This window comes from Danio rerio, chromosome 20 (genome assembly GCF_052040795.2).
Source record: "Danio rerio strain M-AB ecotype USA chromosome 20, GRCz13ab, whole genome shotgun sequence".
In the NCBI taxonomy this organism is placed as follows: domain Eukaryota; kingdom Metazoa; phylum Chordata; class Actinopteri; order Cypriniformes; family Danionidae; genus Danio; species Danio rerio.
The window spans coordinates 51,100,739-51,113,604 of record NC_141040.1 but is presented as its reverse complement, the minus strand read 5'-3'; the positions used below and the strand labels follow the sequence as shown (position 1 = coordinate 51,113,604).

The 12,866-nt window shown below is 36.9% G+C and overlaps 1 protein-coding gene across 3 annotated transcripts in view; it reads right to left on the bottom strand.

Annotated features, from left to right (window-relative positions):
* Positions 1 to 12,621, bottom strand: part of gnpat2 (glyceronephosphate O-acyltransferase 2) — a 29,749-nt gene extending 17,128 nt beyond the window's left edge. Inside the window, exons 1-5 of one of the 3 annotated variants that reach the window (XM_087298810.1) lie at positions 12,566 to 12,621; positions 11,198 to 11,377; positions 9,616 to 9,792; positions 6,045 to 6,894; positions 3,468 to 4,601 (exon numbers count right to left, since the gene is read on the bottom strand). In XM_087298810.1, coding sequence (XP_087154936.1) covers positions 3,468 to 3,590 — 123 coding nt within the window. In that variant the 5' untranslated portion in view covers positions 3,591 to 4,601; positions 6,045 to 6,894; positions 9,616 to 9,792; positions 11,198 to 11,377; positions 12,566 to 12,621. The remainder of the gene's footprint in view (positions 1 to 3,467; positions 4,602 to 6,044; positions 6,895 to 9,615; positions 9,793 to 11,197; positions 11,378 to 12,565) is intronic. The other 2 variants (XM_087298809.1, XM_087298808.1) reach the window with 2 other exon arrangements.
* Positions 12,622 to 12,866: the final 245 nt, after the last annotated feature.

Here is a 12,866-nt window from a genome sequence, read left to right as displayed (position 1 = left end):
CTTAGGCCAAGTAGGTATCAATGCAGCCTGGAGACCTTCAAGTTGGAGGGATTACATCATCACACGTAGGATTGGTTTAAGGGTTGGTGTATGTAGACATTAATAAAACACAACAGGTTACTATGAGGTAGGGTTTAAGTTTGGGGTAGGTGTAGACATTCATAAAACTCAATAGGTTGGACGTAGTGTCATGTACAAGACATTAAAGGAAATGAAAACTCCAGCAGGTTTGTACAGCCCACTTGGAGCACAACTCCCACCCACTTGGAGCTGACCAGCCTATTCGGAGCTGAATCCCACCTCCATTTATACCCTTCTCCAGGCAGTTTCAAAGGACAGGTTTACACTTGTGTTGTTCCTGGTGTGTCCAGTAGGGGGAGACAAATATACAGCCAAATAATACATTTGAATAAAATGCGAAGTTAACACTGGAGCTGGAAATTAATACTGAACAATATGTTTTGACTTTCAAAGTTTTCCATGTTTCCTGTGACGACTGGGTTTAGAAGTAGGGGTGGGTTAGGGCCATATAGTATGTGATTAAGACATGATGAATTAAAACACTCCCATTTTCCCCAGGTATCTCCTGCATTTCAGACCCATCTCCCGCCATCCTCCCGTTTTGTCATTTCTCCAGGAAAACTTCCGTAATTTCACCCCGACCCAGTCCTCAGCTTATTGGTACAGTCTGTAACACCCCCGGTCAGCAACTTTGGTATAGTGTCCGATCACAGCGTGCACTAAAAATAATAAAGCCTGCACTAAATTCTTACTCTCACAGTTACTAACACCACAGCACAGCTACTAACCCGGTTAAGCTGTGTTATTCAGACAAACACACATCGCACATCTTTCTGTGTTTATTGTATCCATCAATTAATACAAGAATTTCTTCTCTTTAATGAGTAGGATATAAAAAAAATTCAAGTTTAATGTTTTGATAACTTTGTGTTTATTCACAGCTCGCGATGCAGATGTGTGCGTCGTCTGTTATTAGAGACTGACTGTAATTTAATGTACTATAAAGATGTAAATTATAATTTCATTTTCATAGGACAGTTATAGATGCATTAGTTGGAGAATTTTAAAGCAGTTTAACGATTTAAATGCTTTTTACTGGATATTACGTTGTTTAATGCAACTACGCATGACTTTACAGAGAGCTTACGACCTACTAACTACGGTTTGCACTAAGAACATGCGATGCAACCGAAGTGAGAACACATTTAATTACAAACTAGCTAGTACTTACTAAGCTTCTAGTGTGGACTTTACGAATAGCTAGTGCAACCCCACCCAGGTCTGCAGCCTCGCCTTTGCATCATAGGATTAAATGGCTTTTTAAAATATGCTCAACAGAAAACAGCAGTATTAAACAGAAATAATATTTCACCATACTGCTGCTTCACAGTACTTTTAAACAAATAAATTCAGCCTTGGTGAGCAGAAGCTGAAAGCAAAATATTATATTTTTATTCTTATTCAAATATTTCCTAAGTAATGTAACAGAGCAAGAACATTTTACACAGTATTTCCTATAATTTATTTAATTCCTTACTTTAGTTTGGCTGGAATAAAAGCCGTTTTAAATTTTTTTTAATAATATGTAAGCTTAATATTATTAGCCTCTTAAGGTCCTGTTTCACAGTTCATCAAGGATCCACTGGATTGCATCTCAAATGAAACAGGACCTTGAGGGGGCTAATAATATTGCGCTTACATATTATTAAAAAATAAAAATAAAAACTGCTTTTATTCCAGCCAAACTAAAATAAGAAATACAACAATATTATAGGATATACTGTGTCAAACGTGTTTAATTTAATAATTTAATTAATCTCATCTCTATCTAATGGTCTTTTGAATCAATTACTTGTTCTCAGGTAACGTGTTTTGGCTGAGCGCAAAGAAAAGTTAAATATATATATATATATATATATATATTACTTTATGTAACCCCGGACACTATTCTGCATATTGACTGATTACGTGCCTTTATTTTGTATATTGTATAAACTTATTGTGCGTTATACTTTTATAATGGCCATTATTGATTATTAAACTGATTTTCAGCAAAGGAGAACGGGTGTGTTTCATATTTTTCCAAAAAATTAAATAAAAGGAGGCAGTGATGTTGTAGACTCCATTTTGTTATAAATATGCATACAGTGAAGATGAAGCTCAAATAAATATGTAGCTACACGACGCCTCAACATTTCTGCTGTCTGTTAAATTAATATCAAAATGAAAATGGGCAGTTTCTTATATCATGTTTTCATTTTATTGTTTAGATAGTAGCCAGGGTGATGCAAATGTTGTTATACAGTACACTGATTGTACCCGACGTGTCCTTGGGAGTTTGTTTTCCATATCAAACTTGCGAAGTCTAAACTTAGGGAAAAGGTGCAAGACTGAACTTTGTGCACTTACTATTGAGAAAAAAATAAATAAATCAGAGAGGTGAATGTCTGCAGCCAGGCCTCTGTTTTCAGATGTCTCTATTTTCCCCCATCCACACTGACACAGAGCAGCAGTGTTTTAAAACCAAATCCTCTTCAACATTTCCACAACGCTTCGTTTTCAGGGCTCGAAATCTTCGGGGCAGTGTGGACGGAGGGCGTAACTGTAGCAAAACTTATGCTTTTGAAATGCTTACCTGAAAGATTGTTTATGTCCATACTTACCTTATACTTACCTTCAATATAGTTTAATCCAAACTGGGCGGAGTCACTCACTATAAATAGAGTCACTTGTGCTCAGTTCAGGGTGGGAGTCGTAGGAGATAGAAGGTGTGAGTAGTGGCGAATGGTTGGTTTGATAATTCTGGATAGAAAATATTTTGTATATAATTATTTGGTTACTTTATTGTCTTTATTTGTTTGTTTTGTTGTTTGTGTATTTTTGTATATATATATATATATATATATAAAATTTATTTATTTTTTTGTCTACTTTATTTTTGGGATTTTTGGATTGGACACTTTTGCACTGTAAATAAACGCACCTTGCACCATAGTGCTACGTCGACTGAGCCATCATTTATTTTTTTCTTGTTTCACACACACCCTAAAAACGCCTCTGTGTGACACAACTAAAACGTATTAGTGTAAACGGGGCCTAAGAGATTATTTCTTTTGATTGGCTACAGAACAAACCACTGTTTTCAAACCACTTGCTTAATTAACCTAGTTACGCCTTTAAATTACACTTTAAGCTGGATATAAGCATATTGTAAAATAACTAGTTAAATATTATGTACTGTCATCAAGACACTGTTTATAAGTGTGTTAAAAAATGTATCTGTGAAACAGCTATTGGGAAATGCTTGGGGGGTGGGGGTGACAATTTCAAATTTTAAGTCAATCATTTTGACTTAAACTCTGTATATATTTTGCAAACGGCATTCTTTGAATAGTTATTTTATAGGAAAATAATTTCTAATAATAAATCATGCACTAAATTCTTACCCGCACAATGGTTCTGACATATTCAGACAGCACTGCCCAGTACAGCTTATCAGAGCCGATGGCCCGGCGTATGAAGAAAGCTCCCGACCGCCGAAAGATCTCACCAATCAGCTTCATCCCCATCAGAGCTGTAGAAGAAATAAAGATGAACAGATTTGGAAAGAGGTGAGTAAAGATACGATTTACAACCACAGCCTGAATTAAGGTTTACAATCCATGTTTATTTGTGCACAAAGCAAATATACTGTATATCTGTTTTGATATGACACAATGATGGGATGTCATCCATAAAGTCTGTGGTTTTATTACTAAAGCTAAGATTTTAAGGGCATCTATTTTAACCCTTTTACAAGATGTAAGATAAGCCGTTGGTGTCTCCAAAATGTGTCTGTAAAGTTTCAGCTCAAAGTACCCATCAGATTATTTATTATAGCCTCCAGAATCTGCCCATTTTGGTGTCTGATTACAGTGTAGCTGTAACCTGTGTAACTTTCTGAAATGATGAATCACACACAAATGTCGTTTGCAGTGCACAGACACACCATACCTGTCAACCCTCCCTGGGATTCACCCGTATTTTACAATTCTATCCCGCTATCATCCCGTAAAAAGATTTTCCCGTATTTCTCTCGTATGTTCAGTCTTTCTAAGAATAATGGCAGTAAACATTAAAGAGGCAAACCTTCCTATATGAAACCCATACCACCGAACCACCCGGGGCCGCACAATGCTCTTAAATGTGAGTCTGTTCTGTGCTTTCATTTTATTAAGGCATGAAAACACTTTGAAACTAATATAAAAACAGCGGGATTCCCTTTCATTACAGGTGCTGTCGGCCCTCGTATGCAATCTTCCAAACAGTCATATAGCGGTGCATGACTGTCAGATAACAACCTCAATACTGATAAATTGACGCTGTTTCCCAAACGGATTTTGTACACGCTGGTACACATGGGTTTTGGGTGCATGTTAAACAGACACATAATTAATAATAATTGGGGGGATATGGGGGGATATCCCTTATTATGATGGGCATATCCATTCTTTTCGCATCCCATTTTTGACAGGTATGGCTATTACTTACACCTTGCGGCTGTGGTGATTATAGCAGTTAAGAATTACATAGCGATTTTACTAGGGATGGGAAGATTAACCGATATGTATCGATACACGGTCATGCGCGTGCACGATGCGAGTGCATCGGTTGAGCAGCAGAGGATGAATGAAATTTTGGAAGCAAATCGAGATGCATCGGTTTTTGCGAGATGCATCGATTTTTCCGAGATACAGCTTATATTTTTAATATAGAATGTATTTTTTATTTATTAACAAGTGTTGTCAACCTGTTTTTGTCGCATAATTTAATCGACCTACATAAAGTAAGCCTTAGCAACGGATTTGCGGATGTGCACACACTACAACTCAGTGTATCAGGTGTGCGGATGAAGCTAGTGGAGCGCCCTCAGAAAGCGCGAGAAGCAAAACAAACATTTTATTCCCCACTGAGTTTTAAATCTAAAGTATGGCAACATTATGGATATAAGGATGGACGACATGACAGGACAGATGCAATTTGCAAAATGTGCCGCGCATCTGTAAAATACGCGGGCAGTTTGACTAATCTGATATCTCACTTGAAGCGGCGCCACGGTGTTGTTGTGAAAGCATCTTCCAGTGTTTCTGCATCCCCGGCTTTCGTACTGCTTCAACCAGCTCCAAAAGTGGTGAGAAAAGCATTGCAAGTTTTTTTTCCATGCGCAACAGTTCTGCTCGCTCTACGCCAATAACGAATGCTATTGCATTGTTCATCTGCAAAGATATTCAGCCTAGTGTCACGGAGAACGAAGGTTTTAAACACCTCCTCCTGTTAATTTTTATTTAATAATAATAATAATAATATTAATAATAATAATGATAAAAATAATGGGTGTCACGGTGGCACAGTGGGTAGTTTGACCACCTCACAGCAAGAAGATTGCTGGTTTGTTATATTTTTATTAGCCTGTTGTTTACAGTGACAGTGATGTTTCAAAGCAGCATAACACTGCTAGTTCACCACCTTAAGTTTTGAATAATCAGTGGCACAATATATCTTTGTAAAACTTGTTTTCATAGTTGAAAAGTTAAATCACAATTCTTGTTGTGCAATGCTAAATTTATTTATGTTGAAAGAGTGCAAATATATACATACTTTAATATATATTGCACTTATACATTCTGTTTATCTTGAAAATACTTAAATAATATGTGCTATATGTTCTAAAATGGCCCTCTACTGTAAACTGACACTCTGGCTCTGAGAGAAGAGCCAGTTTGTAAAAAAAGTCTTGGTTTTGCTTGGTTAATAAATAATCAAACTCATTCAATGGCACAGCATCCTCTTTCACATCATCTCATAAACTTGATCTAATTAGTTAGTGCTGAAATATCGCATCGTATCGTGATATGGTTGTGAATCGTATCGTGTTGCATCGCAATATGTCACAAATGTATCGCTAATATATCGGATCGTATTCTTTGAATCGAGATGCGTATCGGATCGGCATTATAGCTTAGATGCCCAACCCTAGATTTTACTGTCTTTTCTACATACATGCTCTGTTTTTAAAACATTTTAAACCTATAAAAACCACAGCAAGTTGGAACAGACAATCGAATCCCAGTTTATTTGCAAAAAATGTTCTGTGGACATGTGTATATATGTTATTATAGAAACATGGTGCCTGTCAATCAATTCAGTGAGCAGAGAAGACTGCACTCCGTCACGTTTCAGTGGGCCTTTAAATCACTGGGATTTGAGTCCTATTTTAACGTCAGGAAATTTTTAAAAAAGAGAGTTGTTGGGTTTATATCACTGAAATATGACTGTGGACACACTATACCTACACACAGTTCCGTCCAAACAGTGTCCAAAAGTTGATTTCCATCATAGGTGCCCTTTAATGTAATCTGTGCAAATATGATTGTTTTCTTAGGCCTACGCTGGAAGTGTTCTGTTGATTCTGCTAAACTAGAATTACTGGATCTAAAACTGAAACTGAATATGTAAAAACAGGATAGAAATGTGGTCACAAAAAAGTAAACTAAATAATATAAGCTAACCTAAAACAAAACCATCAAATAAGAAGAGAACTAAATAAATTTTATTAAAGCATTCAAAGTGACATTTAATAAAAGCGAAATAAATAAAAATACAAAAATGCAGTATAATAACCTTTGTTCATTGTGATTATTTGATACACTTTCAAAATGAAAAAGCACATGACGTGACTGGGATTGATGACTTTAGATACTTGCGAATTCCAGCTGCAATGACCGGGATGGAGAGGTCATAGGTGAACATGATGTAGGACAGAACCAGGAAGTCCACGTAGCTCCTGTGATTGGGCATCAGGATGACGGGATACTCCTGAATGGCCTGCTGGAGCTAAATAATGAACACAATTTCAATTTTGTTTTATAGGGGTAGTTAAAGCAAAAATTAAAATCCTTGCATCATTTACTTATACACTCCACTTGTTCCAAACTGGTTTGACTTTCGGCAACACTTTATTTTGATGGTCCCTATTGCACATTTTGTTGACTAAAAGTTGCATTGCAACTACATGCCAATTACTTCTCATTTGAGTATTAGTAGGCTGTCTGCTTAATATCTGCTGATATGCTCCTTTAACAGACTTTTAACTGAATAGAAGAAACTTTGCAAGTACATGTCAACTTACACTAACCCCAACCTAACAGTCTACTTATAATCTAATGAGAATTAGTTGGCATGTAGATGCAATGTAACTTAGGCTGCTTTCACACCTGTGGATCGATTCTTTTGTTTCAAAACAGGGATTAAAATTGTTACAATGTTGCTCTTTGTTCTTGGTGTAGTTTGCTTTCAAACGGCAAAGTTTCTGAATGGACAAAAAGAGCTAAAACAAGACAAGTGCAAGTAAACTCTCCTCACATTGGTCAGCGTTTCAGGGTTTATTTTGCAGAGTCCCGCTCAGCTGTCATGCGTCTTTATTTTAATTTATGATGATGAGCAATAAAGAAATAAGCGAAAAGCTGCATTTTCATTTTGAATGGTGACACCCACAGACCAAGGTTATTATAGTTAAGGAAAACGAACGAAAAAGTGCAAACTAAATTGTTAAATAATTGTCGTTAACTGAAAAAAATAAAATAAAACAAGAGTTTAAAAAAAAATTGAACTTAAACTGTATTGTGTACATACAAAACTAACTGAAACTAACTAAAATTAAAGCAAAAACCTCCTTCGTTTTCGTATTTGTAAATGTATTTAATACATAATCTTACTGTAAGCCGTTTAGAAGTAAATATAATTCGCGCTGCAAGTGTTTGACCCTTTTGCACCGCACCGCTGAGTCTGTAGTCCTGCTGCTGCCATTGGCCAGATCGAGCCGGTTCTCCTCCCGTCATCCTCACTGTTGCTCCCGCGACAAAAACAACAAGTGACATGACAGCAGCACGGTGAGCATTAAATACAGACACTTAAAACTATTAGTTTAACACATATTATGTGCCCAATATTGGGTTTTATTTCTGTATCGCGATCGCGAACAAATCTTTTTAATTGGATCTTCTAAGTGAACCGGTTGAACTAGTTCACCAAATCGAACTGAATCATCAACTAAACTAAAACTAAGTCATTTCAAAATATAGAAACTAATAAAAACTAGTAAATCTGCCTCTAAAAACTAATTAAAATGAACTGAATTTGAAATCAAAAAGTCAAAATGAAATAGAAACTAAAACTAATGAAAAATCTAAAACTATATTAACCTTGCCACAGACATCGTCACCAAGTGTAAATCAGAGGTAAGACTTCCTCATACATTACAGTTGGCTTATGCATTATAGGCTTTTACATGAAACGCACATTTACCGGTAGAATGACCTCCAGACCTACTCATAATTCTTTCTTCATATACAGTATATGCCTATGACATATCCATGATACACTGTGATACAGCCGGGCTCGGATCATATCGCTTTCTCACTATAATCGATCAGCTCCTGAGTTCGTTTCAATTGAGCCGAGACCACCTCAGTCAGGCGATCTCAGACCGATTGATTTAGCGTGGATCCAAGCGCAATTACTTTATTCATATATGCCAAACAAACTGCACTAACTGGGCAAACGAGACCAAAAGTCTAGAAATACATTATGGGCGTACTCACACTATGCTATGCGTACCGTACCCATGCCCATTTCCCGGATCATTTGAGAAGTGTGAGTGCGCTGAATCGGGCTCACTTGGGCTTTGATGCAGTACGCTTGTGTGTGAGTCAAAAAGCCAAAGCCTGATTGTGAAGTAAATGTGGGCCGTCGGGGGAGACGGGAGGGGGAACAAGCGTGCTTTGGCCTGGTTCGAGGCAATTGTACATAGTGTGAGTGTGCCTTAAAGGGACCATCAAAATAAAGCGATACCTGACTTTCATTCCTTTGTTGAACCCAAAGTAAGATATTCTGAAGAATGTAAGAAACCTGTAACCATTGACTTCTATTGTATTTTTTGTTCTTACTAAGGTTGCTTCTGAAATTGCATACTTCACTACTGTATAGTGTGCTAAACACACAGTGTGTGAGCCGAATATTCATTCATTCATTCATTTTCTTCTCAACTTAGTCCCTTTATTAATCCGGGGTCGCCACAGCGGAATAAACTGCCAACTTATCCAGCATATGTTGTACACAGCGGATGCCCTTCCAGCTGCAACTCATCTCTGGGAAACATCCATACACACTCATTCACACTCATACACTACGGACAATTTAGTTTACCCAATTCACCTATATCGCATGCGTTTGGACTGTGGGGTAATCCGGCGCACCCGGAACACACGCGAACACAGGGAGAACATGCAAACTCCACCAAACTCCACACAGAAATGCCAACTGACCCAGCCGAGGCTCAAACCAATGACCTTCTTGCTGTGAGGCAAATGTGCCACCCACTGCGCCACCGCATTGCTCCACGCAAACAATTTAATCTTATTACTATTCAGATTAAGACAAATAATTAGACTACTGATGATGTCCATGTAAATGTAGTCATAGTATGCAAAATAAGCATCGTAAGATTTGATTTCACACACAGACTTTGAATGAGAATAAATGAAAGCACTAACTTACCCATGCGAGTCCATCCTCGTTCACATGTATAGCGCTGAACAGTCTCTTGAAAACTTTGCTCAGCGCGAAGCCCAGCAGGCGGATGAAACCCAGCTGAAGGTTTTGACTCATCTCGTCTAATAATGCAGACGCTTCCTCTAGAAGAGCCTCACGCGGTTCATCACACTCAACCATGATCTGTGTATGAGTGAGTGATAACTCTTATAACATCTTCCTCTGGAAAAGCATTAAATAAATGAACCATATGGACCCTTTTCACAAGTTATGATGCGTTTACCATCGTAAATCCCTAAAGTTTTTAATATTTAGATTTTTTTAAAAACGTATGAAGTTTTTTTTTTATCTACACTACCTGATAAAAGTCTTATCATCGATCTCAACTGTAAAAGCAACAAATAATAACTTGACTTCTAGTTGATTATTTAGAAAAGTGTCAGAAGGTCGATTTTTCAGATGAATCATCTGCTGAACTGCATCCAAATCATCACAACTACTGCAGAAGACCTACTGGAACCCGCATGGACCCAAGATTCTCACAGAAATCAGTCAAGTTTAGTGGTTTGGGGTTATATACAGTATGGGGGCGTGCGAGAGATCAGCAGAGTGGACGGCAACATCAACAGCCTGAGACATTTGTGCTGCCCATTACATTACAAACCACAGGAGAGGGCAAATTCTTCAGCAGGATAGTGCTCCTTCTCGTACTTCAGCCTCCACATCAAGGATCCCGAAAGCAAAAAAGGTCAAGGTGCTCCAGGATTGGCCAGCCCAGTCACCAGACATGAACATTATTGAGCATGTCTGGCGTAAAATGAAGGAGGAGGCATTGAAGATGAATCCAAAGAATCCTGATGAACTCTGGGAGTCCTGCAAGAACGCTTTCTTTGCCATTCCAGATGACTTTATTAATCAGTGATTTGAGTCAGAGATGTGTGGATGCAGTCCTCCAAGCTCATGATGGAGTCAGACACAATATTCATTCTGTTTCCACTGCAGCTTGACTTTATATTCTATACTGGACATTATTTCTGTTCAGTGACAAGACTTTTGTTTAAGCAAAGTCAGACCTTACTGTCCTAATTAAATCATTAAAAATCAAGGCATGATCATATTTTATTGTGTTAAAATAAGCGTAATCTAGAGGATTTTGCCTTTCATATAAGCCACTTCTGAAACCAAATGGTCAACCAGAAGTCAAGTTATTATTTGTTGTTCCTAAAACTTGTATAAGTAGTGTATATATCATCTTTGCATCAAATGACATTGCATCATCGTTTATGTATGGTGTTTGTAATTCAGCGAATACGGAGGCAGGACAGTAAATTTGACATTATTCTCTCTTCTGGCTGCCGTAATCAGTCTCACACTATTTTTTTCTTTTTTCTGAAAGTCTTAATAACCCCATCGTGGAGTTTTTCTCAAATTATTTAAGCAAATAGGATTGTAAAAAAAATATATATATATTTATATTTGATGTCGTTTCCCATTCATTGCGCTCTAAGTTTACCAACTATGACGCTTTCTGCTACGGAGAAACTTGGGAATGTGAAAACGGTCCATAGAGCGTTTTTCAGCCTCAGACCTCCTGTATGACGTAGTTCAGATACTGTGACTCCAGCACCGTCCTGTTGAGAGTGGCAACTGAAATGGGCGTGGCTCCACGATATGGCTGAGGGTTGAAGGTTCGAAGAGCGTGGCATATGTCACTGCTCCGCCTCCTCTCCTCCAGAATGTCAAAGAAGCCATCAGGTGCATCAGCATTCTGATGTAGACAATATTACAGTTTTAATTAAAAGGTAATCTACATACAGCCACATTATATATATACACACACACACACACACACATATATATATATATATATATATATATATATATATATATATATGTGTGTGTGGCATATATATATATATATATATATATATATATATATATATATATATATATATATATATATATATATATATATATATTTAGTTGCAATGAACTTTTTTTTTAAAGTAAACTTTATTTAACCAAAAATATTTTAGAGATTACCTATTTTAGAGATTACCTAAATGACATTTATATACAATGAAGTCAGAATTATTAGCCCTCCTAAACTTTTAGTCCCACTATTTGTTCCCAATTTTATTTCTTTTATCTTTGGCATGATGACAGTAAAAAATAATTTACTAGATGCTTTTCAAGATACTAGTATTCAGCTTAAAGTGACATTTAATCAGGTTTAACCAGGTTAATTATGTTATCTAGGCAAGTTAGGGTAATTAGACAAGTCATTGTATAATGATGGTTTGTTTTGGAGACAATCAAAATGAAATATTGCTTAGGGGGGCTAATAATATTAAACTAAAAATGTTTTTAAAAAAATTTAAATCTGCTTTTATTCTAGCCAAAATAAATCAAATAAGACTTTCCCCAAAATAAAAAATATATATTATATAAATACTGTGAAAAATTCCTTGTCCTGTAAAACATGGAAAATTTGGAAAATATTGAAAAAGCAAACAAAAATGTATAAACCTTAATAGGTAAATAAATTACTTTAACTTCCTACCAAATTACAATAGGAATTCTAAAATAACCAGCAACAGATTCACCTGAATGATAAAACGGTATAATTTCAGTACAGAAAGGTGATTCTTAGGTAAAGTAACAATAAATTCGATGTTTGTTTCTGTTTTGTTGCTAATTTTCCGTGTTTTTCAAACAAAGCAAGCGAAACAAAAAGTGAAACAAAGCTCTTCTCGTAACAATTCATACCACAAAGCTTCAAGATTAGATGCTCATTATAAAGTCAATCCCGAAAATGCATTACACACTTCATAGTTTATAACTGTGTCGCGTCGTGTTTTGATAATCTGCAGATACAGTATTCTACATTGCGCCTACCTCGCGAATAAATAATCAAAGATAAGTTAACTTAACAACAGACAGATCATGTTCATACCAGCGGCTCCATGTCCCACGCAGAAGCAGGTGTTTCTTCTCCCCCTCCTCAAATGTGACGTCCGAGAAAATGAACCGACCGACCGACACACGGACAGAGGCGCGCGAACCAATGAGCGCGCGCACCGCGGGCACGCCTCCGTCGCGTGACCGGTTACCCCCAATAATCTCCCATCTTCAAGCAATCCGTGTCAAGGATTATCAATCGCTTTTAAGCAGAGTGTGGATTGCTCAATATTATGTTAAACATTACAATTTACATGATAAGCAGATGGTAATGTATCGAACTAAAAAGTATTGAT